Source organism: Lissotriton vulgaris, chromosome 4_1, assembly GCF_964263255.1.
Source record: "Lissotriton vulgaris chromosome 4_1, aLisVul1.2, whole genome shotgun sequence".
NCBI lineage: Eukaryota > Metazoa > Chordata > Amphibia > Caudata > Salamandridae > Lissotriton > Lissotriton vulgaris.
In genome coordinates this window covers 1474498117-1474525777 of record NC_141691.1, presented here as the reverse complement: position 1 = coordinate 1474525777, position 27661 = coordinate 1474498117, and the positions used below count along the sequence as shown (strand labels likewise).

Sequence of the window (27661 nt, the reverse complement as noted above, 5' to 3'; positions counted from 1 at the left end):
CGGGGTGCTAAGTGGACTAATGCATCCACTGTAAAGGCCTGTGTTCGACCTCATGGTTACAGGTTTTATTTCCGGCGGGTCCACTCCGCCTTTCATCCTTCTGAGGTCGATAAAATGGGTACATTGATTTGGATAACAATAAAAATCTGTTATTCAGCGTCAAGAGGCCTATGGGTGAACTTGTGCTTTTCAAATACATGTTATGTTATTAAAAGAAAAAAGAGGGGTTTTGTTTACCCTCTCGCTTGTAAGTGGAGTTTGGTGCATGGTTTTTGTAATGCATAAAAGAGTTTAATGTAATGCCTAAACTGATCTCATCCACCAGTGTTAATTGCTCAGGGCTAAATCCCCTGCATTTCTTTCAGTCTGGCGTGCCATTAAAGCCAGGGACCAACAATATACAAATACATCTTGGCCACACCCCAAAAAGGTACATTCCAGCCCATTTTGCTAATCTACATACCCTCTGAATGGAAACCAAGCAACCTCAGGCAACCTTTATCCTTGTTGGGACTCATCGGTGTGAGGTACAGCAGAAGCCCAATAAACTCGGGACCCACATCTGGACCTATCTACCCCACACAAGGGACTACCATAGCACAAAAAGTGATGGCATGGTAGTTATTCTAGGTATTGTCAATGCTCAAATTTAATTCGTTTTCTTGTGGTCAAGTCTCGGGAAAGGGAGAACAGTGGTATCCTACATGTAGCCAATAAAATTAAGGAAAAGACTTGAGGCCATAATCTAATTTCTTTTAATTAATTCAGATCTCAAAATAATCATTACCGAAGGCAAAAAGGTTATTTAATCAATCAATGGAATTGACATAATACAATCATAAGCAAATGTGTAAGGTAGCCCTCTCTAAGTGTCAAGCAGATGGCCATTAGGTCTGTCTCATTCAAAGACCAAAGCTAAGTTTGGCTGCATAAAAGCTTCAACCCTCACTGCTCTGAAGCTAAAAGTATAATTCATAGAAATTTCTCTGCTGGCTCTTCCTCAAATAGCACGTCATTTCCAATGTTTTAAACATAGAAAGCACACAATTTTCATAGCATGACAGTACCTAAATGAGCAGCATTGAAATGTTACTTGCATAGCAACCAATCAAGCTATTAATTTAACTCCTACTTCCTTGTGATTTCTATAGGACAGTAAATGGACATATTCTCGTTGCACAGAGGAAATAAAAACAAATTGGAAACTTGACATTATAAGATGCTTGTGCAAGTTTCAGAACAACAAACATAACCTTGCTTGTTGCAAAGTTATCTACTTCAACCACATAAGCTAGAGGAAAGTTACATTTAGAAGCAGAGAGAAAGACACCGTAAACTGTAGCTGAATTTAAAGGAATTTCAGGAAACAGAACGAAAACATCAAAGTGCAGGTCTAGTGCACACAAATAAGCCAGCACTTTTTGAAATGCAGCAGCATAATACAGCCTAGTCATGCTACCTAAGTCAAACTAAATTAGGCATAATATTTTTATTATGAAAATATGCTCCACAATATCATATGAATACTTGTGATGTACAGCTTAGATTCACAAAATAAATTATCTGCCCAGAGTTCATACTACAGTGGCAACCTCCTTAGAAATTCTGTGTTCCGACCCCTTTGTAACTGAACTGTACTGTTGCTAGAGACACACTAAATTTAAACCATATGCTCGGCAAGGAAACATATTACTTTTAATCCTATTGTATTTTACAGAGGGATTCAACACTAGCAAAGCAGCTCTTCAGCAACCTGTTTTCTGGAATCTTAAAAGAAATTGAGCAATTGAGAAGTCATTCAGAAATGAGAGAAATCACACAAAAGTTGCTTGACAATTTCAATCGCTTCTTGAGCATCAGTGTGACATACTTTCCTCCCTTTGTAGCCTGCATTCAGGTAATGCTTTCCTCATGAATGATGCATATACTTGAGTTTTTGAATCATTGATTTATTCATTTAAACATTGCATATTGCTGTATATGTCCTGGACCTCACACCAGAGGATCACACCTCTTCCAAGCTTGACCTGTCTTATTTAATGTTTTGAGGTCCCTTTTAAGCACCACACTGATGGAAAAGCATTTAAAACTAATGGGTCTTGAAAGCCTTTGAAAGTAATGGGTCCAATACTTTACGGATTTCTGTGTTGTTTCAGCCATACATCTGAATGCTAGTTGCTGTGTTTTCTTTTTCCTCTTTTCCCTTTAAACTTATCTTTAAAAATGAGGATCATACTATAAAATATCCTCATTTTATTGTGAGACTTACATTCTATCCTGTCTTAAAGCATTCTCCATTTATGGCTTCTTCAAATTAAAGGTTAATCTGACTATGACTGAAGCCAGCTGGTTGGCAAGCAGACATGCAACTACCTACTGGAGTAATTGATATCCTTGGTTTCAAATTGACAGCTCATGGAACCCCTGTGATCCATAGATAATATGGTAGATTGTTTGAGACATCGCTCATCCCACCGTAACTTTGATTACCATTATGTTTGCTTCAGTTTCTTCAGCATATCCTTTAGTTCTACTAAGCACTAAAAATTGACAGAAGAAAGGTGAAAGTAAAGATCAATAAAAGTAGTGGTGGTCGAAGTTGAATATAAGTAGTAGTGGTTTAAGGTAATCATGTGCACACCACCCCAGCCTTCAGCCTTAGTGTCCTTCAAGTAACAGTGCTAAATGCAAGTGCATTTTCTCATGTCAAGTGTCCTCATGGCAAGCAATATCTTATATGCAAAGCACACTCCTTTAGGCCACCTCCAAAGGTCAATGCACTGGGGGATAGAAGGATGGACATATATTATGAATTTGTCTTAGACCCCTTACTCCTGCATATGGAATGTACTTCCACTGCATGGTACTCTGCAGAGCCCTGCATGGGTGCATACCACTTTATTGGCTTAGAAGCTTGAGAGTGGCTCTGCCGTTTCCTGGGTTTTATCTTATAATTCTCAGAACGGTGCTCCTGCTAGTACTAGGTCTCTCAAAAGCTAAAAGACAGCTTAGTTTAAGTGCCTAAGTGAGGATAGCAGATTATACACAATGCACTGGTAAGAAGTACGAATTGATAATATGCTGGATATACCATATAACAGGAGCTCATCAATTACACCTCTGCAGAAAAAATGGTGCAAGCAGTTGACATTTAAAATTCTGTGATTAATATCCAGTTTCCTCCCATGTCCCTGTAACCATAGTTCCAATTACAGACAGTCCTATTAGCTCTGTAAATCTGTTAGGGACTGATCACCTATGTAAGCTGAACTATTGCAGATTCCTTGCCTTAGAATTATCCCTAGATGCCAGACTGAATCTGGAAAGTTTTTCTGAGCAGTACCCCTGCGTACCAGTAGGTGGCGTCATTCGAGTCTTCTTGGCTGTGTCTGCGCTGGAAATGACATATGCATTGCTTATATAGGCACTACCCAGGCTTGCGGACGTCAGTTCTTTTCTTTCTGCGCCAGACAGCGCAGATCAAGGAAGAGCTACCCTTGAGTCACTTTTTAACTAGGCTTTTTAAATGTTTTGTAGAAGTCTTTTTTGAGGTTTACCTCCTTTTATGGTGAAGAAGGCTGGCTTCAAGCCCGCGGCGTCGATCATCGACAGATGTCGGAGATGGGCCCACACCTTGTTTGCGTCTAGCAGGACCACGACCTGAAGAGCCACCCTGACTGCCACACCATGTACCTTAATCCTTGAGGAAGTGATGATCCCTCAAGCTAATGGTGGCTTGATGTGCGACGCTGTGTCGGTCAAGAGGAAGGTCCAAGGAGCGGTCAAGGACCCTGAGGTAGTCGTCGCACTGCAAGCAGTCAAACCATTCAGCTAAGTACCATTCCCAGAAGAAGAAGTCAAAGCATGCTTCGACTTCCCCTCGCCCGCCTGCTGATATGACAAGGGAGCGTTGCGACTCAAGGCATGGTTCTGCAGATTAGCCAGAGCCTGGGCCAGGCCCATGCCTTCCTGACATTTCCCCCCCACCACCACCATCAATTGAAAGAATTTTAAAAGGCCATGCTCCTCATGTTTGGGCAGCCTGTTCCTTCCGGCTTGCCTTTGGGCCCTGCGAGTACTGGAGCGGCCCCTACCAGACACAAGCCGGCGGCTCGGTGCCAGTTCGGCCCCAGGGATCCACAGACAGATCCAGATTGGTGCCAGTCATGCCACCTCAACCTTGGTCAAAACCAATCTTGAGGCAAAGCTTCTGGCGCCGGTGGTGTCATCCCCAACTCTGAGACAGGGCCGAAGGGGCATCGTCCCACACCAGGGCTGACTGGGGCCATGTCTTCCAGGTTGGAGCCTGAGCCCTAATCTTACAACCCCTGACTTGAGGAGGAATGGGCAGGGTCACTGGACCCTGAGGAATACCAACCTTATGAAGAATAAATGGACTGATTTGAGGATCTTTGTAAAGCCAGCCAAGTAGATACTTCTACAGATGCTGGCATGCTTTCACCCCATCCATGGCTATGGAGAAGGGAACTTCTTTTGAAATGCTGGTGGGAAGGGCAGCTGAGGTCCTGGACCTTAGCTGGCCCTCTGTGGCAGGTAAGACTGTCTTTTTTTTTTTTTTTTGTAAACCTTTATTTCGACAGGGCAATACAAATACAGACCTACAACCACAGGGGCCGGTCAGTAACAGCTAGCATCAAATTCCATCAGTAATACACAGCTCATCAGCCGGCAACCCGGGGGTCCGGCAGCGATAAAATACACCCAGACGATATCCCTGTAATGGAAAGAGGATCATTGAAAGGTTTCACATTTTTTATTTTTTTAAAACAAACAAAACAACCTAATCCCGAGGTGATGTGTAAAGGGTGTTTGACTGTCTCAAATAGCAGGGGGAGCGACTCAAGAAGACAACTATAAAAGGATATGAAAACATAAGGGGGGAATGAAGGGGTCAGGGTCAGACAACCAGGTGAAATACAGCAGGACATGGACGTATGGAATGTTCGGTCATGGGGACTGAGGGACGGCAGTCTTTTCTACAAAGGGGGGGGGGGGGTACAGATTTCTCCACGATAAGAGTTCCATTGACCCCATATCCTTCCCCATTTCTTAGGTCGTCCACGGGCAATTTACACAGTTTTCTCTCGGAACATGCACCAGTCCATGTTGTCCTCCCAAGTGGAAACCAGGGGTGCACGTGAAGACCCCCACAGCTGGGCGATGTCTCTTTTCGCAATCATGTTGCCGAGGGTGGCCCATTGAGTCTGTGCTACGCTATAGTCATTCGGCTCCCACACATTCAACAGACATCTCCTGGCCTCTGGCAAAAGCGAAACACCCGTGACTTCATCCATAACCTCATGCACTCGTTTCCAATACTCCACCACATCAGGACATTCCCACAGAATGTGAAGAAAAGTAGCAAGCATACCACAGCCGCGCCTACACAATCCATCTAGAGAATAACCCATGCGCAGCAAACGTGGACCCGTAACATACACACGGTGTAGGATCTTCAATTGCACCAGTCGGAGACGCGCCGGGATCACTACTTCCTTAGGAGAGGATATCGCAGCCTGCCAATCTTCATCGTCCAGCTCCAGCCCATCACCAGTCCAGGCCTCACGAAGCCGCACAAGAAGATCTGAGCGATTATTAATCAGCTTTTTATAAATAAGGGAGATGGTGCTGTCCGGGACATGCCCGTCAAGCACCCTGTCTTCCAAGGGAGAGGACTCTGGGACATCAGTACCAACAGGGAAGACGGATACAAGTGCGTGACGAACCTGCAAGTAGCGGAAGTGCTCCCTATCGCCCAGTCTATATTCTTGTTGGAGTTCCATAAAGGATTTGATCCTGTCCTTGACCCAGAGGTCTCCTACCTTGCTAAACCCTATGAGATCCCACTTGTCAAACCCCTTCGTTCTCCAAAGACAGCCCAGTCTCTCAGCCGCATAAAGCGGAGTGGCTCTGGTCAGCCGATCTGTCCACCCCGTAGCAGCAGTCGCCGCGCCCCACACTCGTACCGCAACCCTGGTAGGCCCGGTTAAATACTTTCCCGCCGACCTGGAGTACAGCGCCCTGTTATAATCTCCTCCCGGGAGCTGCCATCTATCCATCTCAAATGCCGGGTTAGGGACCGGGCTGTACATTGCATGGTTGATGGCACTCAGTTGCGACGCCCAGTAATACCTTTTTATGTCAGGCAACGCAATACCACCGTCGTACCAGGGTAGGGTCAGTTTCGCCAACGCAATGCGAGGTCGCCCTCCCCATACCAGCTTCCTCTGGAGGCCCTCGATTTCCCGGAAGTAGCTTGCAGGCACCAGGTCAAGCGTGTTCTGAAGGGCATACAAAAAGCGAGGGAGGGACATCATTTTAAACAAGGCCGCTCTCCCAACCGGGGACAAAGGCAATCCGCAACATGCTGTAACGTCGGATCGAAGCCGGTAGAGTGGCGGGAGCAGATTCTTCTCATATCGTATGGCTGAGTCCAGGGAGATATAAATCCCTAAGTATTTAAAGCCGTCACGCGATACTGGTATCGGACAGAAACGGGGCAACAGTGGCATCTCCGCAGTGAGCGGGTAGATACAGGATTTAGACCAATTGATGGCCAAACCCGAGTTTCTTCCAAAGGAGCGCAATACGTCAAACAGCACTCCCAGGGACTTACGAGGGGAAGTGAGATATAACAGGATATCATCCGCGCATAGGGATATACGGTCCTCAAAATCAGAGGACCACCTAATGCCCTTTAGCGATGGTTCCCACCTAAGCCATGCTGCCAGGGGCTCATGAGCAAGCGCGAAAAGGAGCGGTGATAATGGACATCCCGGTCGTGTGCCTCTGCCAAGGACGAAAGGCTCCGAAGCCCTACCGTTTACAACCACTTGGGCCATTGGCTGTTCATAAAGGAGTTTAACCCAGCCGATAAAATGAGGTCCGAAGCCGAATTTAGCAAGTGCCGCCCACAAATATGGCCATTCAATCGTGTCGAAGGCCATCGAGGCGTCTAACGAAACCAAGATGGCCGACTCGCGAAGCGACCCCGCCCTTGCAAGCACACCATGGAGGCGGCGTAAATTGAGAGCCGTATTCCGGTGAGGAATAAACCCGGACTGATCCGGGTGGATCAGATCACCAATAACCGTGATCAAACGATTCGACAGGAGTTTCGCCAAAATCTTGGGTTCAACGTTCAGGAGTGAAATCGGCCGGTATGAAGAATATTGATCACGAGGCTTCCCATCTTTATGAATAGCTACAATAGAAGCCAATCTCTGATCTCGGGGAAAAAGCCCAAGATCGCGCGATTCCAGAAACATTTGGCGAAGGTGTGGCGCTATTTTATCCGGACACAATTTATACAGCTCTATCGGGAGACCATTTGGACCAGAGGCCTTCCCTGAACGAAGGGAGCGAATAGCGAGCGCTATTTCATCAGTAGAAAAATCCACCTCCATAAGCTCTCTACCAGACTCCGAGAGGCTAGGGAACGCGATATCCCCAAGTAGCAAGTGTGAAACCTCCTCTGGCCTGTCGGAAACCGGTGAGTAAACCTTCTGAAAGTGCTGAGCAAACACCGCAACTATACCATCCGGGTCCACGACCCGTTCACCGTCCTCATTCACCACAACAGGCACCACACGATTCAACCTTTCTCTCTTATCCAGCCACGCAATCAACTTCCCAGCCTTATCTCCTACATCATACAAATGCCCCTGTTGCTCACGACTCATCATCCTCGCCGCATCCGTCACCAGCGCCTTGTAATCGGCTTGTTTAAGGGCCAAAACATGGAAACCCTCGGGTGTGACCTCAGACCCAAACTCCTCTTCCAACGACGTAATTTCAGTCTCCAGTCTCACCACTTCCTCATTCTTGCACTTTCTCGCGCTAGCAATCAGAGAAAGGGCTTGGCCCCGGACAACAGTCTTAAAGGCCTCCCACAGGGAAACCGAAGAGGACACCGACCCAGCATTCTCCACAAAGTAATAGTCTACACACTTAACTACCTCAGCCCTTGTTTTCGGATGACGTAGGTGCCAGGGGTTAATTGGGGTAACCCGGCCCCCGGCTTCTAATTGTACATCTATCGTAAGCCAGAGAGGCGAGTGATCCGAGATCCCCCGAGCAAGATGGCGAATTTCCCTCACAGAGACCATCTGCGCCGCTGGCAATAGGATATAATCGAGCCTAGAGAGACTTCCGTGTGCACCCGAATAGAAAGTATATTGTGCCTTCCCAGGGTGTAAGTGCCTCCAGCAATCTACCAAACCCAATGCATTCAGGAAATCGCTCATCCATAACTGCGACCTCAAAAGAGTCGGGGGGGGGTGACTATCTTCGCTACCACAAACGACGAGTTAAAATCCCCACCAACCACCATCATACCCAGTGGGAAAATCAGCATCACCCTACCCAGATCAGCAAATGTGACGGACTGTAAACCCGGTGGGACATATACAGAAAGAATAAAGATCGTCTTCCCCTCCCAGCGACCTGTAATGGCCGCGTACCGGCCTCTTTCATCTAACACAGTGTCGTCTATCTCAAGGGGAGGGAACTCCTAACCAAGACACCCACCCCCCTCGATCCAGTAGGGAATCCTGAATGCGCCACCAAGCGGTATCCCCTTCTGTTCATTGCCTGGCAAGCATTTCCTATAAGATGTGTCTCCTGCAGTAATACTACATCAGGTGAAAGACGTTTCAGATACTGTAAAACAATCCCTCGCTTAATCCTGTCAAACAGACCGTTAACATTCCAACTCAGCACCCGTAGCCCCCTACCCCCCATTCCCAGAGCATGAGCTATGCCCCCCCCCCTCCCCCCCCCCCCAAAGAAACAGACACGGTGATCGAAGTATGCAGCAAAACAGACCCTTGGGATAAACAAATAGACAAGAAGCCCCCCCACCCCCACCCCCCGGAAAACCCGCAAAACACCCCCCCCCCCACCCTGCACCCTTGCGTTAGACCGGAAAGCCACCCCAACTTGCAGTGTGCCTGTCGCCCCATTAAACTAATCTACGGAAAGAGAGAGAAAGACCCCTTAGAGGAGGAAGAATCCCGAGCCCTCCCGCCCCCTAGCAATCAACAGGTCATACGCAAAATAATAATCTAACCCCCGCTGAAAGTCTAGATAGATGGCCCGCCGGTAAGGGCTCACTCCACCCGTTCCTCCAGGCCACCTTCGGCTCCCGTCGACCGATCTTGTCCATCACGATGTGTCGGCAAAGTGTCGAGCCAGTCACTTGCAACCTCCGGGCGGTCAAAGAAGAGCACACGCTCCTCGTACTGGATCCTCAAGCGAGCCGGGAAGAGCCTGGCATATTTTAGTCCCATGTCCCTGAGGCACCTTTTAACACCAGTGAAGCTCATACGCTGTTTTTGCACCGCCTGCATGAAATCTGGGTAGAAGTTGATCGATGCATTATCAAATTTCGTAGGTCCGTTGGTACGCGATGCTTGCAAGATAGCGTCCCTATCACGAAAGGTGAAAATCCTGGCAATAATAGGCCTCGGCGCGGCGCCCAGTTTAGGCCTACCACCCGGGACTCTGTGAGCACGCTCCACAGTGAAAAAATTGCTAAGTCCCTTAGGCGCGAGATGGTTCAGCACAAGATTCTCCACCAAAAGGTCTATGTAGAGCTCCGAGTAACTTTCCAGAACACCAATGATACGAACGTTGTTACGCCTGGCACGGTTTTCAAAATCGTCCAGCCGGCGGGCAAACAAGTCATTTGATGATCGGAGAGTACAAACCTCCAGTACGAACCTCCGCCTGTAGATCCGATACATCCGTCGTGAGGCTTGCGGTCTTAATGTCCAGCGACTTGACCTGCTCGTTGGTTTTCGCAAGGTCCGTTCTAATAAGGTTGACTTCAATCGCAACCGTGTCTATTTTCGAAACCAGGGTCTCATACTGCTGGCTCGTTGAAGTCTTATCGCCGGCAATGGCGCCCATGACATCTCGCAGTGTCAAGTCGTCCATTCCAGGAGAGCCATCTCCAGTCTCATCCGAAACTTTGCCCACTCCACCACGGGATCCCTTCGGGCGGGCGAAGCGGTCGATAGTGTTAGACTGGGCTACACCTCCTCGGAATGTGCCCCTGGTGGCTCTCTTCTCACTATCCGACCTGCCCGCCATACCAGTTAGCGAGCCCAGCCGGGCCGTTCGAGATCTGGTGAGAATGGCTCCCCAAGACACCAACCAACAAAGGCAGGGATGAGGGCAAGAGAAGAGAGACGTAGGGCCAGCAGCAGAGCGAGGTCAACAGTCGCAGCAGACGGTGAATCCCAGTGGACGATGAATCAAAAGTGAAACCGAAAGTACCACAGGGGCGACAGATGGATCTCAAAGGCCGCTGTTGTTCAAGACTAATGTCTTGACGGAAGTGCTTCATCCAGAATTGTCCCCATCAGAACCACTTCTCCCTTTCAATGAGGCACTTACTGGCATCCTGCTGGGGACTTGGTCTAAGCCCAACACAGGTTCTCCTGTAAACAGGACGATTGCTCACTGCCCTGTTCCAGGGGACCCAAATTTCCTCACCCAACACCATACCCTAGAGTGCTTGGTGGTCTAAGCCTCAACGTCCCTCGTAAAAATCCTGGTGCATTCCCTACTGCACCCCTGGACAGGAAATCCAAGAGGTTGGAACATCTTGGGAAGAAGATGTTTTCTTCCACCAGACCAGCCTGGCATTGGAGTCTGTGAACACCATGTGCCTTTTGAGCTGATCTTTGCAAGCCCGGTGGGATATAATTACACAGGTACTGCCAATGTTCCCAGAGATGTCCCGGGCCATGCTCTCCCAGGCTGTTGCCAATGGGAGAGATGCAGCTACGTTCACTGTCTGCTGTGGAGTAGATGCCACCAACTCACTAGGTAGAGCTGTTTCACCAACAGTGGCCCTGTGAAACCATGCCTGGTTGAGCGCGACTTGCTTTTCTGGAGGTCCAGTCCACACTCATGGACATTCCCTTTGATTGCTCCATCTCTTGGGAGACCAGGTGGGTTTAGTTCTAGAGCGCTTTAAGGACAGCAGGGCTATGGCCAGGTACTTGGGCCTTTCTAGGCCCCTTGTCACCCACAATCTGCATTTCCTGGCCACTGATGTGGTGTACAATCGTGTTTTTACCCACCCAGTCACTGCAGGGGTCAGGGGGCCAGCGATCAAGTTAGCCCACCAACACCCCAGCAGCCGCAGCCTCTAAACCCTTCTAGTCTGCCTGTTTATCATTATGGCACACAAAGGGAGATAGGTCCTTAGTGGGGCTGAGGGAGGGCTGGACCCTATATGAATCAGCAAACAAACTTTGCCCTCTCTCTCAATCACTTAACACTGGGGACCAAATAAACATTGACTTTGAATTTGGTCCGGTATATTTATTTTATACCTTTTCTTTAAATGATTATTTCAAACTTTTTTTAGGCAAAAAGAGAATACACCATACAAAATTATTTACAATTTGGCGAAACAAAATTAACACGATGACACTTACAAACTGTGTAAAAAGGAAAATTACAAGTGTTACATCCCACAAACAATATACAATACAGTGCTAGACCATAGACATAACAATGCGACAATTTTGTGTAGAAACAAACGAATTATCAAAAACAAATCAATCTATGAAAAGAGCCAATTCAATACAAGAGCAAACGAGGGCGTGAGGCAATTATATTTTGATAAACATTCAATGTGTATAATTAGCTCTTGCTGGGTTGCCGACGCGTTTCAAGTTTGGGCCAGGAGTGTCCAAACTATCATCAGGGCTCCTGTTATTCTTCTGAGTGTTGTTATACGGTTGGTCTGTAGGGGTTTCTAAAAATGGACCAAATCCTTTTTCAAGACACAACCAGGAATACTTCAATAGCAGCACCAATCTTCTGTTGAACAATCTTGTGACAAAAAGGGGGGGCGGAGGGATATCTTTTCTTTGAATCCTGTCCTGTTTTTCACTGTGGGGCTGCAGATACTTTTCCCTTTGTGCCTTCAATCCTGCTGAATGCGGAACCACCTCTCACCCCCAGTCCACGGCCCCAGCCGGGGCTTTAGGGAATCACTTTCCTTAGTTACACTCGGCGCTTCCACAGTCACGGAACCGTCGTGATCTCTGAAACCTTTTTACCTGCGCTGCATAATCACGATGCTGCTCAGTCGACACAGAGCGACTGAGCAGCATCGTGATTATGCAGCGCAAGTAAAAAGGTTTCAGAGATCACGATGGTTCCGTGACTGTGGAAGCGCCGAGTGTAACTAAGGAAAGTGATTCCCTAAAGCCCCGGCTGGGGCCGTGGACTGGGGGTGAGAGGTGGTTCCGCATTCAGCAGGATTGAAGGCACAAAGGGAAAAGTATCCGCAGCCCCACAGTGAAGAACAGGACAGGATTCAAAGAAAAGATATCCCTCCGCCCCCCCTTTTTGTCACAAGATTGTTCAACAGAAGATTGGTGCTGCTATTGAAGTATTCCTGGTTGTGTCTTGAAAAAGGATTTGGTCCATTTTTAGAAACCCCTACAGACCAACCGTATAACAACATTCAGAAGAATAACAGGAGCCCTGATGATATTTTGGACACTCCTGGCCCAAACTTGAAACGCGTCGGCAACCCAGCAAGAGCTAATTATACGCATTGAATGTTTATCAAAATATAATTGCCTCACGCCCTCGTTTGCTCTAGTATTGAATTGGCTCTTTTCATAGATTGATTTGTTTTTGATAATTCGTTTGTATTCTACACAAAATTGTCGCATTGTTATGTCTATGGTCTAGCACTGTATTGTATATTGTTTGTGGGATGTAACACTTGTAATTTTCCTTTTTACACAGTTTGTAAGTGTCATCGTGTTAATTTTGTTTCGCCAAATTGTAAATAATTTTGTATGGTGTATTCTCTTTTTGCCTAAAAAAAGTTTGAAATAATCATTTAAAGAAAAGGTATAAAATAAATATACCGGACCAAATTCAAAGTCAATGTTTATTTGGTCCCCAGTGTTAAGTGATTGAGAGAGAGGGCAAAGTTTGTTTGCTGTTTATCATTATGGGCACCCAGTGGGTCGTAGGATTGGCCATCACCTGCACTGCTGGCAGTCCATAACATCGGACAGGTGGGTTTTGCAGATTTTCTGGAGGGACTACTCCCTCCCCTTCAAGACTACTCCTCACTCCATGCTACCTACTTACAACAGGCTGACACAGGACCACCTATCTCTTCTCCACCAGGAAGTGATGGCTCTTTTGTCCAAAGGAGCCATAAAGAACGTGCTTGCTATTCTTGCTACGGCCTTCATTCTATCCTTTACATGAGTGCCATCAATTTCTTTCTCAAGACATTCAAGATGCTCACTCTTGCTCAGGTACTGTCTGCAGTGGAGACTGCATGGTGATGTTGGACTTGCAGGACGAATACTTCCACATTTCTGTCCTGCCTGCGGTTCACGGTGAGCCACAAGCATTTTCAATTCCCTGTACTCCCTTTTGCCCTCACCAGTGCCCCTCGAGTGTTCACCAAAGTGATAGCGGTGGTTGCAGCTCATCTACGGAGATCAAAGGTGCTAGACTTCCTCTAGCTCCATGTTTGGCTGTTGAAGGTAGGCTGTCTCCAGACTGTTTTCCCCCACCACCATACTATGGCGGACCTCCTGCATTTGCTGGGGTTCACTATCAACTTGCCAAAATGACACCTGACCCATTCTCAGATGCCCCTTGCACAGTAGTGGCCTGTACAGGTAAGAGCGCTGGTGTGGTTGGGGCGGGTTGGGCGGGGGTGTAGGAGAGTAGGGTCTGCAATCCTATGATCACCCCAGATTTTTGCTTTTTGCTTCACTGGTTTACGACTTCTCTGGCTGTGGGCCTGCTAATCAGACCCACAGCCTTGCTGTTCTCTCACTAAATTGACACGTGTACCTTAGGTGCATTTACCAATTGGTACTGGGCCACCTTCTCAGACCCTGTAACTCAGGGCATAGGTGTACCCAGGGCCTACCAGGGGCTGCAGCATGTATTATGCCACCCCTGGCTGGCCATCTAAATCTGACACAACTGGCTGCACGACAGCTGGGGCAAAGTGGTGTAATCACCCTTTGCTGTAGATATAGTATACCTATATCTAACCCTAAAATGGACACATGTATTCCTATCAGTCACTCCTATGGCAGGCCTTAACAATCCTGAAGGCAGAGTGCTTGGAATTATGTGAGATGGTGCTCTGGCATGAGCTGAGCCCGTCTGCAGCTTGCGGAACCAAGTCCTAATAGCTGTTCTATGATAACGCGTACCATATACTCTTAAGTGCATTATAATCCTCGCGGTTATTTGCGATCTTTGGTATCGCTTTATCAAAACATGTCGAGTAAGGTGTCATACGAATTGGAATACTAACCCCTCGCCAATTCTGGAGACGGGGTTAGCATTCCAGCCTTCTAGAGGGACACGACATGTATGTAACTGTGAACCCCGGTTAAAGTTAACTCGAGCCTCAGCATCACAAAATGGATGCTGCCACCACAGACACAAGTCTGACCCCCTGCAGCTGGGAGTCCTTCCAGCGAGGGGAGCTTGGACAAAGGGTTTCCTGTCAGGGGCCGTGCTAGCACCATCCCAGACAGGGGTTTGTGTATCCTAGGTAGGCAGGGCTGAATAGGAAGGTGACTGCAAGTGGCACCCCGTGCTCACTGTGCATCTGCCAGTTTGAACCAGTTCCAGGGGCATACCAGCCCCTGAGCTGGGGAAAGTCCAGCATGGGAGAGGGGTGTCACCACCCCCTTCCTGGTCCCACCCATGGGCAGGACCTAGTCCTGTACCAGCCCCTTTCTTTAGTATAAAGGTGGGAGCGGGGACCCTTCCAAATTAGATCATCTTTGAATCCTGAAACTACTTTCTACGATAGGAACTCAAGACTTCTTCCTAAGATTTCTCCCTTGTGACTAAGGAGTAGTCACCCTGCATCTGCGGGCACCAACTAAGAACACTGCGGTTTGCTGCACGTCCTTCATCCGGAATCAGACCGACCAGCACGACGAGACCCGGCTTCCCTGGCACCTCTGACCTCTACCTACATCATCAGCCCAGCTGAGATCCGTGGGTGTGACGAGACCTCGAGGGACCGGCCATCTTCAGAACTGCACGACGCTTATCCAGCACGACCGCCGAGGGATCCTCAAGTGAGTGCTTTGGGGTTTGAGAAGCCCTAACCCTGAGCAGCTCCAGCACCGAAGTCCAGCCTCCCAGCATCCACGAGATCTGCGTGGGGCCCTTCTGCTCTTTGCTGCTCACCGCGTTGTCCGGCTACTTGCCTGCTGGCTTGTAGCCCTCTTGACGACTAACGAAGACAAATCCATCGCTGGTCTGGTTGCTCCAGACTGGACCTTGCTCCCCTCCAACAGAGGAGCACCCCGGACCCTCCTGGTCCACTCCAGACGCCATTGAGTCCACCGTGTGGGCTTGCATTTGCCAAGAGTTGTTGCCCCAATCCTGGGTCCAGCGACGTCGACAGCAGATACCATCGTGGGACAGCTCGCACCTCCATCCTGGTCGCCGACAACGCCTCCTGGTCCGAGAGACTGCAGAGCCCAGCGTCGCCCACTCACCTGGCCGAGGTGACTTTGTCCGGTGCCATCCTGGTGCCCATCTAATCACTGGCTAGTGATTCAGAACTTGGTCCCCTCTGCTTACAGGTATCCTCCATCATCGATCCAGGCTTGGATCACATCGAACTTCATCACTGGTCGCCTGCCAGCAACTTCTTCTTTCAGGCTCCATAGACTGCAACGAGGATTCCCGACGTCTTTTCAGCCCTATGCAGCCGCAGCCCCTGGGCTAGGTAACCTGAGCATTTCGGTGCTCCAGCATAGCTTAACTATCTAAGTGTCCAGATCCTTTTTCGTTTCAGCTCTACCTAGTCGGTTTCGTCCGATAACACTAACTTTACGAAATCTAGCATCCATAGACTTTGTCCCGCATCCCGCGTGAGAGTGCACACTCTGCACCCGATCTCCCTAGGCCTCCTGCTCGTAATCTGAAGGTTCAGTAGTCCAGTCCTAGCGATCCTAAAGCCTTTGAGACTAGTTACTTACCTGCTAGTATTTCGCATTCCACTTTTGTAGTATATGGTTTTCCGTGCCCCTCGGGCATTTCCGTAAATTGTGCGACTTTCAGAAATTCTTTAAGAGCTTTGTATTGTGCTTAACGCCCTGTCCTCATAAAGAGTCCAGGGCTGTTGTGTTCTAAATAAATAACTGTTTAATTTTCATAACAACTTGTGTGGTGTCCTTTCCCTTGGTGTTCAAGGGGTATATGTGATGGTATAACAGCTGGCTTAACACGCCCTCTAGAGTTTAGCCTAAAGACTGCTCTTGTCCATGCTACTAGGATAGCTGGTCTAAAAGGTTGACTTACAACCAATCATCAATAAAGGTCGTTTGGAATGATACACAGTGATCACTAGAATAGTGAGCTCTACATATCAGGCCAACTTCTCACAGGGAGGATTTGGCAATCAACCATGCAGGACAATTAAATAAATAAATAAGTTTCCTTTGTCTGTCAAAATCCTCTTCATCTCCACCTACCCTCCCCCCAGCCTCTTACCTGTTTGGGGTACTGCTGCCCTTGCATCTGGTCTGTTATGGATACAGTGCAGTTTCAGGCTAATCCTCCTTAATGTAGAGTCCAGGATATTTAGATTGTGATACCAATGTTTCTGCCTCTATGCTGCATCTTGGTGAAACTGACTCTGAAGCTGCTAGGCCTCGGGCCTCCTATATCCTGCTTGTGACACATGCCCGTTGACATATACCGGCTCTGCAGTGGAACCTGCAGTTTCAGTTGGTGCAGCATATGGGGAATCTCTCAGACATCGTCCATATCTCGGAGGTAACTGCAAGGGACTAGCAGTGGTGGCTCATGAACCGAGATTGGGTCAGCAGCAGACCCCTCTCCCTTAACCAACCAGATCTGCCGGTAGTGACGGATGTGGCACTCCTGGTATGGGGCAGCCATCTGGAAGAGGTGGAGATCAGAGGACTTTGACCTCTGGGCGGAATCCGGACTTCACTTAAACCTGTTGGAGCGCCGAGTGGTCTGCTTGGCATTGAAAGCCTTTCTACCATCCATCCATCCAGGGAAGGCTCCTGCAAGTGTTCACAGACAACACCACTGTCAAATGATACTGCTACAAGCAGGGCCGGTGGGGTCATGGACCCTTTGCCAAAAGGCCCTGCGTCTCTGAACATTCACGGTACAGCTGGGCATATCCCTGTTGGTTCAACATCTGGCAGGTTCTCTAAACACCAGAGTGGATGAACTCAGCGGAAGATGCCTAGAGGATCACAAATTGCATCTCCATCTGGAGGTGGTGCAAGGTCTGTTTCAGCAGTGGGGAGAGCCTTGGTTAGATCTGTTCACCACTAGTAGAGAATGCGCAATATCAGCAGTTTGGCATGCTGAAGTTTCTTAGGTGGCAGTCACTCATAGACCCTTTCTGCCCACTCCTGTCCAGAGTTCTCAAGAAGATCATCAATGTCCGGATTGGGCACAGAGAGTCTGGTATCCTGACCTGTTGAGCATGGCCATCAGTCCTTTGATCAGGCTGCTCTACGGGAGAATTTTCTGTTGTGGCAGTAGGGGAGGTGTAGGAAACCCACCTTTCTATATAGTGCACCACAGTGATGTGCACTGCTTCTTTTTCCCGTCCGTCTTCCCATTAAAAGTGGGTGAGGACAGGAGAGGAGTGGGCTGCTCCTTCTACCAGAAGAGGCTGGGTTCAAGTTTCAAAAGCAGCAAGGCCTTTTAAGCTACCTCCCACAGATGGCTCTTAACCTCCCCAGGGGGAAGGTGTGAACACCTCCGCCCAGGTAGGCATTGTTCTTGATCTCTGAGGGTGCTAGCACACACCCCATTTGGTCAGAAATCTGTATAGTGGTGGCAGGCTGACGTATGCCAGTTAGTGACCACACTAAGGATTTGTAGGCTTCTTGGGACCCCCCTATGGGTCCTCTATGTATAGTTATTAATACATTTGATACTGGAATCAGTGCAGATTTATGAAGACTAGATGTTTGGTACCAAACATCCCATAATACAGTGAAGTCATCATGGAGTTGCTGTACTCGTAAAGACGAGTATCCAGCCCAGGCTTGAATGTTTACTTTAAATATACAGGAACCAACATGGATCTCACAGGGGCATATCTACTGAGACAGATATGTCCTCACAGGACATATAGTGCACCCTGCCTTAGGGCCTGCTAGAGGGTTGTCTTACCTATATCCTATGCAGTGTCTAGGGGCATGGCTCACAGGGACCAGTGCTATGTTGACTCTTCGATTTTGTCTATACCAAGGCACTCAGTCTGCAAAGGCAGTGTTCATGACCTTGGTGAGGGTGGCTACCCTTGTGGGTCCCACTTCAGTGCCAATTCCCTAGATACTAGAGATATCATTTACTAGGGACTTACAAGGGGTACTGAAGTTGTGCCAATTGGGAAACAAAAGGTACAGTTTATAGAAGGAGCTGTGGCACAGGGGACCTGGTTGGCAGGGAACCTGTGCACTTCCAGTCGAAGTTGCATCATTTTTCCAGGCAAAAAGTGTGGGCCAACCATATTCGAAAGAGGCACTTTGCTACAGGAGGGTTCTCCACATGAACCTGCCAACATTCCGCCTTCTTGCTTGGAGATTGTGAAGCGACAGTTGACGCTTTCGACCTTACACCTGAAATATGTAACGTTATATAGGCAGCCAGGTGTCCCTCTACCAAGACAGTTTACGTTGGAAAAATGTGTGACATGGTGTACAGAAAGACACACTGATCCTGTTTCTGCCCCCCCCTTCCTCAGGTTCTCCTGTTTGTTCTTTCCCTTGTCCAGCAGGGCTCTCCTCTGGGCACTGTGAAGGGTTACTTTTCTGCAATCTCGGCTTTTCTTCGGTTGCCTGACCAACCTTCCTTTTTCAAATTCCCCATTGTACATACGTTTTTGAAAGGTTTGCAACATATGTTTCCTCCCTCTCTTTTCGTTAGGGACCAGTGGGACCTCAATCTCCTCCTCACCTTCCTTCTGTGTGCTTCGTTTTGGCATCAACAGAATTATCCATTCAGGCTTCTTACCATCAAGCTTGCCTTTCTCGTGGCAATAAAATATGGCTGAAGGGTCAGTGAGCTTCAGGCCTCGTCATTCAAGCCTCTTTATCTTAATGTCTACCCAGACAATTTAGTCCTTTGTATGAGAGCTTCCTTCCTTCGGAAAGTGGTCACTCGATTTCACGTAGGCCAAATCATCACTCTTCCCTACTTTGTACGCTCTGCCTCATCCCTCTAAGGAAGCGGTGTGACTTCACCATCTGGACCCAAAAAGAGCATTGTCATTCTACCTTCACCGCACAAAAGAGTTGCGGGTAGATCAATAACTCTTCATGGTGTATGTCGGAGTGCAGAAGAGGCCCATCTCACATTGGATCATACTCTACATGAATATCTGCTACACATTGGCTAAGAAGCAACCCCCTAACGGTTGAACGCATCCTTCTTTCCTGCCCAAGGTGGTTACAGCCTTTCACATCGGGCAGTCCATCACCTTGCCCACCTTCTTTCCGCCTCCGCATCCCTCAAAAGAGGAAGAGAGGCTCCACCGTCTGGACCCAAAACGTGCTCTCTCATTCTATCTGGACCGCACACGCCAGTTCCGGGTGGACGATCAGCTCTTTGTTGGTTACTTGGGCGCTAAGAAGGGACCGGCGGTGCACAAACGAACCATTTCTCGATGGGTGGTTTTGTGCATTAAGGCTTGTTATTCACTGGCTAAAAAGGAGCCTCCTGTGGAGCTGCGTGCCCATTCCACTCGGGCCACGGCGGCTACTACTGCCCTCGGACGGGGAGTCCCCTTGCAGGACATCTGTTAGGCAGCTACGTGGGCCTCGCTGCACACATTAACTAGACAATACTGCCTGGACAGCCAAGTCCGGAGAGATGGCTTTTTCGGCCGTTCTGTTCTCCAGGACTTTCTGGTGTGATCATTGGTTTCAGACCCACCACCGGGGTTGGTATTGCTGGGGTATCTATTCTAAGGTAAGGAATGTAACACTAATCTGTTTCTTTCAGATGCAAAAGTGACTTACCTTCGGTAACGATATATCTGTAAGAAACAGTAGTTAGTGTTAGATTCCTTACCGCCCCCCCATCCTCTCCATTTTGCAAACCGATATCGAGGGTTAAGGTTCTTCCCTTTGAGGGCCCTAGTTTCATGGCACCAGTGTCTGTTTTTATCATAGCTCTGCATTTCTGGCGCGGAAAAGCTGTGTATAAGAACTGACGTCAGCACGCGAGGCCGGCGTCTAAGTACTCCGACGTCATCCCGGCGCCAACGACGCCGATGACAGACGTGGAGCCGCAGACTACGCCTACCGACGCGCAGGGGTACTGCTACACAAACGTTTCCAGATCCAGTCTGACGCCTGGGGATATTCTATGGTAAGGAATCTAACACTAACTACTGTTTCTGAAGGATACATCTGCCAGTGGATTCCTCACCTTGTGAATATCCCCTTGCACCAGCAACATTCGGAAATTATTTTTGTAGCTTCGCGCCGACATGGACGACGTCACAGAGGCACGGCATCGCGCGCGACTCCGCTGACGTCACTGACTCCATGATAGGCCCACGCCGGCGTGGTGACATCAGTTCCCTTTTTTCCGCTTTGTCTTACGCTAACGGTTTTCAAGGGATCCTCTGAAGCTGTTGTTAACTTTGTTACTGCTTGTTCTTTTCGGTGTCTTCTTGCTTCTTGTCTCCTGTCGAGATGTCTATGAAGAAGACTGGATTCAAGCCGTGCAGAGAATGCGGCAAGATGATGTCGATTATGGATCTGCATGAGTGCTGTGTTTGAGTTCGGACCATGACGTCGAAGAATGTTCTTCTTGTAGGAAGATGAATCCCAAGGCACTTCGTGAGAGGGAGCCTAAGCTTCTTGTTGCCAAGTTGAAGAACAAAAAGGACAAGAAGAGATCGAGGTCACGGACTCGTCGGTCGAGGTCTCGATCGAGGTCACATTCGAGGTCGTCTTCGGCTCATGCTTCAAGGTCAAAAAAGAAGCACAAGAAGAGAAGTCGTGAGTCTCGTCATTACTCTGGGAAGGACTCGGGCTCGAGACTGAAGTCGCAGGTGAAGTTGCTTCACAAGGATGTGGTGACTCCGACTCCAGAGGTTCAAGTCTCCGAGGGTGAGGCTTCGCAAGCGGATTCGCCCGATCATTCACCGAAGCAGATATCGAATCCGGCTCCGGCTCCATCTCATTCGCCTGTCCAGGAGAATGAAGAAGAAGAAGAAGTTGGAGGAGAAGAGGAGGCTCCGTTGCCTGCGGGTTCATCGACCCCGGTGCACCAGCCTGAGGTAGAGGTCGAAGTCGAGAAGACTCCGCTCCCTCGAGAGCAGCCTGTGGGCTCTTATCCAGCTTTCAGGACCCTACTTAGTTCCTGAATGCTATGTATGGAGTGTATTCCAGGGCTATGTACCCCTCTGGTGCACCAGTTGGTCCCACGGGTCCATTGGCATACAATCTGGGTATTCTTCGGACTTATGCCCCTGCGCCTTTCATGCCATTCATGCCGGCTCAGACGCCGCCTTGGCATTTCTCGGCGCCGCCAAAGCCTTCGACGCCAAGACCATCGACACCGACGCCCTCGACGCCAAATCCGATCCGACCTCGTGTTCAGCGGTCTGGTCCTCTGGCTTCGAGTTCGGCGCCCGCTCCGAAGGAGTTGATTCCGGATCAGTCGACTTCTTTCCTGAAGGAGAGGTCGAGGCGTGAGGCCCAGAGGCTTCTGGAAGAGCGGAGGTACCGTGATGCAGACATAGAAGAGGGTGAGCTGCAGGATTCGGAGGATGCTTTCGATGATCTAGGAGAGGCTAATGGCCTTGAGCTGTCTCCTGATTGGGAATTGGCCTCTGTTTCTGACACCCCATCTAAGGATGTGACACCTTATCATATAGTTATAAGGAAGGCTGCAGATTTGTTGAATATAACACTGCCTACTGCAGAGCATAAGTCCAACTTACTAACAGAGGTCCTTCATTCACCTTCCTCTGTTGTCGAGCCTATGCTCCCTTTCAATGATGCTTTGGTGGAGCCTATATCTGAGGTTTGGAAGAGACCACTTACAGCTCCTGCTGTTTCAAGGGCTGTTGCTAGAAGGTACAGGGTGGCGCCTGGTGACTCAGACTTTTTATCTACGCACCCCTTACCAGAGAGCTTAGTGGGGCAGGCTGCCTGCTCGAAAAAATCTGCGGGCGCTTTTCCACAGGTTCCTGGGGATAAGGAATCGAAGAAGCAGGACCAGGCTGCAAAAAAGTCTTTTCCTCAGCAAGTATGGTGCTCAAATCAACAAATGCTACTTGTCTAATGGGACGCTATATCCATGCATTGATGGATTTAGTCAAACAGCTGGTTCCAAAGCTTCCTGTGGGGGATAGGAAGGACTTTCAACAGTTGACTGCTGACACTCAGGCTGCCGCTAGGCAGGTCATTCAGAGTGGGCTGGACACTGCTGACTTGGTGGCTAGAGTGATGGGATCTTCAGTGGCAACCAGGAGAGCTGCATGGCTGAAGTCCTCCGAATTCTCTGCGGATGTTCAGGCTGCCTTGATGGATTTGCCCTTTGATGGGTCAGGTTTATTTGGAAAAAAGGCTGACGCTGCTTTAGAAAGGTTTAAGGACAGCAGAGCGACGGCAAGATCTTTGGGCCTACAGTCCAGTGGGAAAAAGATTCAGAGGTTTTGGCCTTTCGGACCTACAAACAATCGCAACAGCAGCCGCAGCAAAATTCGCTGTACAAGTCATACAGGGGCAGGCAAAGAGCTCGTCCTAGACGTCGTCAAGCTTCCTCCTCCTCTTCCTCTCCCTCTCCCACCCCCCTCCCACTGCGTCAAAGCAGCCCTAGAACCGCCATTCCTGATCATGCGGGTCCTGTAGGGGGTCGGCTTACCTACTTTCTACGGGATTGGGAATCTGTTACGTCAGATCTTTGGGTTCTCAATCTTGTGGAGGATGGGTATGCTCTTCCCTTTCGTGAATTTCCCCCAAATTACCCTCCTTGCCAAGGTTTTTGCTCGGAAGACCACCTATTGCTTCTGCAGGAGGAAGTCCCGGCACTGTTGAGAAAAGGTGCGATAGAGGTGGTTCCAGAGCAGGAAAGGGGTCAGGGATGCTACTCCCGGTATTTCCTGATCCCCAAGAAGGATGGCAGACATCGTCCAATCCTGGATCTCAGGATCTTGAACCTTTACCTGAAGCAGGAGAAGTTCAAGATGCTCACCCTTACGCAGGTTCTTCAAGCGCTGCAGGAAGAAGACTGGATGGTGTCGATCGACTTGCAGGATGCATATTTTCACATTCCTATACTGAAGTCACACAGGAAGTATCTCCGTTTTACGGTGGGATCTCAGCATTACCAGTTTGTGGTCCTTCCGTTTGGTCTTACTACTGCGCCACAAATCTTTACCAAGGTGATGGCTATGGTGGCGGCACATCTCAGAAGATCAGGGATTCCAGTATTCCCTTATGTGGACGATTGGCTAATCAAGGCAGAATCTCCTGGGAAAGTGCTCCATCATCTGCAAGACACAACTCAGTTGTTGTACATGTTGGGGTTTTCGATAAATGTACCCAAATCTCACCTGGTGCCCACACAGCGCAACCTGTTCATTGGTGCAGTACTGGATACGACTTTGTCAGGCATTTCCTCCTACTCAACGGATTCGCGACATACAGGAAATGATTCCTTTATTTCACAATGGAGCAGTCGTATCCAGCCTTGAAGGTCCTTCGTCTGCTCGGTCTGATGGCTTCCTGCATTCTGCTGGTCAACCATGCATGCTGGCATATGAGGGCACTCCAGTGGTGCCTCCGCAGGCAGTGGTATCAACACAATGGAGATCTCAGGGAGTCGATCAGGATCTCCAGACAAACTGCAGCGGATCTGTCCTGGTGGAGCGTGGAGGGCAATCTGTCTCAAGGAAAGCCCTTCCATCTTCCTCCATCGGTGGCCACGGTGATAACGGATGCATCCACTCTAGGGTGGGGTGCTCATCTGGGGGATCTGGAGATCAAGGGTCTTTGGTCTCCAGAGGAAAGGTTGCTTCACATCAACCTTTTAGAGTTGCGGGCGATACGTCTAGCGCTCAAGGCCTTCCTCCCTTCCCTTCGCGGTCGGTCGGTTCCGGTCCTGACGGACAACACCACCGCGGTGTGGTATGTCAACAAGCAGGGAGGAGTAGGGTGGCAGTGTCTATGCAGAGAGGCTCTGCGTCTCTGGTCCTGGGTTCGGGGTCATCAGATTTGGCTGTTGGCAAATCATCTGGCCGGAGTTCTAAACGTGCGTGCAGACAGTCCAGTCTGCAGTTCTCAGCTGACAACGAGTGGAGGCTTCATTCAGAGGTAGTTCGTCACGTCTTTCGGATGTGGGGAACTCCTCAGGTGGACCTGTTCGCCACTTACGAGAATGCTCACTGCCCGTCATTCTGCAATCTCCAGTTTCCGATGCAGGGAGCCTTGGGGGACGCGTTTCAGTTGAGTTGGGACTCACAACTCCTTTAAGCGTTTACTCCCATACCCTTGATTCCTCGGGTTCTGAGGAAGATTCGCCAAGACCGGGCCCAAGTCATTTTGATTGCCCCGGATTGGCCAAGAAGGGTGTGGTACACAGATCTTCTCCACCTCTCCTCGTGCCCGCCGCTCTGTCTCCCTCTCAGGGCAGATCTCCTCTCTCAGATGGAGGGGCAGGTTCTACACCCCCACCTCCAGACCTTACACCTTTATGCCTGGAGATTGAACGGGGCTACCTGAATTCCTTTTCTCTCCCACACGATGTGGTGGATGTCATTTTATCGGCCAGGCGTGACTCCACTAAGTCAATCTATTCATACAGATGGTCTAAAATTGTGTCTTGGTGTGGGGAGAAGTTCATTGACCCTTTGAGGGCTCATTTATCTGACCTACTTCAATTTGCTCTTTTCCTAACTCGGCAAGGGTTTGCTGTGGCTACAGTTAAGTTATATTTCGGCTTTGTTGGCTTTTCTCTGCCTGCCGGATCAGCCGTCTTTGTTTAAATCTCCTGTGGTTTTAAGGTTTTTAAAGGGCCTTACAAATACATTTCTTCCTACCCCCTTTATTGTGCCTCAATGGGACTTGAATCTTGTGCTTACATTTCTGATGGGTTCTCCTTTCGAACCTTTGCACAAGTGTCCCATGAGACGTTTATCTTTTAAGACAGTCTTCCTGGTTGCAATTACCTCGGCAAGGAGGGTATGTAAGCTTCAAGCTCTTAGTTCAAAGCCCCCATTCTTGACCATTCATGCTGAACGAATGGTTCTCAGGACCAGGGCTGCTTTTCTGCCTAAGGTGGTAACTCCTTTCTATCTAGGACAGTCCATTACCCTTCCTACCTTTCATCCTCCCCCTTACCCCTCCAAGGAGGAGGAGCGACTTCACCGTCTGGACCCCAAGAGGGCGGTGAGCTTTTATCTTGATAGGTCAAAGGACTATCGAGTGGATGACCAGCTCTTCGTTGGATTTGCTGGCTGCAGAAAAGGAAGAGCTGTGCACAAGCGCACTCAGGAGATGGATTATACTATGCATCAAGATCTGCTATGTCCTGGCTGGTAAGGAACCTCCAGAGGGTATAAGAGCTCACTCTACTAGAGCAAAGTCTTCTACATCTGCTTTGTCTAGGGGTGTACCTGTAGAGGATATTTGTAGAGCGGCAACTTGGGCTTCCCTCCACACTTACGCGAAGCATTACTGCTTAGATTGAGGAAATAGAAATTACGTGGCCAGTGTGTCCCCTACATGCACCCTATGTATGTACCTATGCCCCATGTATGTCCATGTCATCATGTAATTCCCTTCTCATGCCTGTAATAATAATGCCTCTGCATTTCCGTCCAATGTTGCATGTCAGTTATTAGGCCTTCCATGAATGTAACGTTTACTTCTGCACTGAGGCCTATGTTGCCAATGCATTTACATGGTACACGTTTAAAAGTCGAGATGCACACGTTTTTGTGGCACAGCCGAGCCAGGACCCGATTTCAGGCTCCGAGCCTCCTCTTGATACTCTGAAAGCTGCAGAATAGTTATGTATCCCTGACCTCTCCCTTACTTCCTGCTCAGCCGAGAGGTGCCCAGCCTGGCCTGCCAAGACAATATTTTGCCTACAGTTATCTGCTCAGCTCCACAGAAACACATTCCAGTCGAACGAAAGGGATAAACATATTCCGCCTGCAGAAGATAGGGCCTAGCCTTTCTGTCTCCCTGCAAGTGATTTACAGAACCCGTTTCCATAGAAGGCCCATGGCCCCACGCAATGCACGAAGAAATATATGCACACACTAGCAGTTAGTGATGAGCAGCCCTTGCTCGAGCGACCTTTACTTCAGACAATACATCCTCCAAACACAAGATATCAGATATGCCAAAAGGTGCAGGTCGTTCTGACATCCCAGACTCCCCTACTAGTGCTAAAGTCAGCTCCCCCCAGCTCTCCCCAGTTACACGTCAAATCCAACGTCATGACCAGTTTTGCGCGCACAAGTAAGGTAAAGGTTCCTGCTGACCATGCAGACCCCCTCTATGCATCCACCCACCTATGACACACCTATGACTCATCAAGTGAACACCCATGTGTACACCTCCTTTCACGCCTCTTTCACGCCCATGTGTTCTTATCTCTCTCTTTCACGTGCTCCATCTGGAGTGCTCCGCCTTCTCTATTCAATGCAATGTATGGTTTAACTATATATAATGTGTTATGTGAATAAAGATTTAGATGACGACCCTTCCTGAACCCTAGTGGTGATGGAACCCGATTCTCCAGTAGCTCGAGCTATTGTATTAAAGCCCTTTTGAATCGGACACCACGGACTCTGCCTCTCATTTTATGAGCAATCCTTATTAATGTATAGAAATTATGACTGGGTAATTAATTATTCACCACAAGATACCAAAGTGAGGAGGATGGCCACTTTGCGCGTTCTGTCCTCCAGGATTTTCTGGTATGAAAGCGTGGACACCCTCCTCCGGGAGTGGGGACTGCTGTGGGACTCTATTCACAGGGTGTGGAATCCACTGGCAGATGTATCCATCAGAGGAACAAGTTACTTACCTTCGGTAACAATTTTTCTGGTGGATACAGTATCTGCCTGTGGATTACTCACTGACCCACCCGCCTCCCCGTTGTCCACTCTTCTATACCTGAGTTACTGTAATGTTTATATTTTTATTGTCAAAAGGAAAGTTTTTATTTCAATTGCTTTTCTGCATTGGTTTCACACTATGTGTGTTATCTTGACATTTGTGTACTGTGTATACTGTGTATATATCTACTGTTGTTGGTCCGTCCGTGTGCCTGGAAGGCACGGAAAAAAGTGCGGAACTGATGTCATCAAGCCGGCGTGGGCATATTATGGAGTCTGTGACGTCAGCGGAGTCGGTGCTGTTCCTTAGCCGCTTCGGCTCCGACCCTGCCCTTTCTCCTGTGCAGCACGTGGTGGCAGAGGTCGACCCAGCGCCTCTGGGGCCTGCTCCGGCACCGATCAAGGACGCACAGGTGTCCCTGGTGAAGGTCGCTTCCTCTCCGGAGGTTTGTCATCTCCTTGTCTCCTCTTCACCTTAGACTGGACCCCGCGTCATTGCATTTT

General features: G+C 48.9%; 1 protein-coding gene across 1 annotated transcript in view; it reads left to right on the top strand.

The window, feature by feature from the left end:
* Window positions 1–27661, top strand: part of PRKDC (protein kinase, DNA-activated, catalytic subunit) — a 2818033-nt gene that overhangs the window by 1724680 nt on the left and 1065692 nt on the right. The window contains exon 62 of the mRNA XM_086965729.1: window positions 1718–1897. Coding sequence (XP_086821855.1) covers window positions 1718–1897 — 180 coding nt within the window. The remainder of the gene's footprint in view (window positions 1–1717; window positions 1898–27661) is intronic.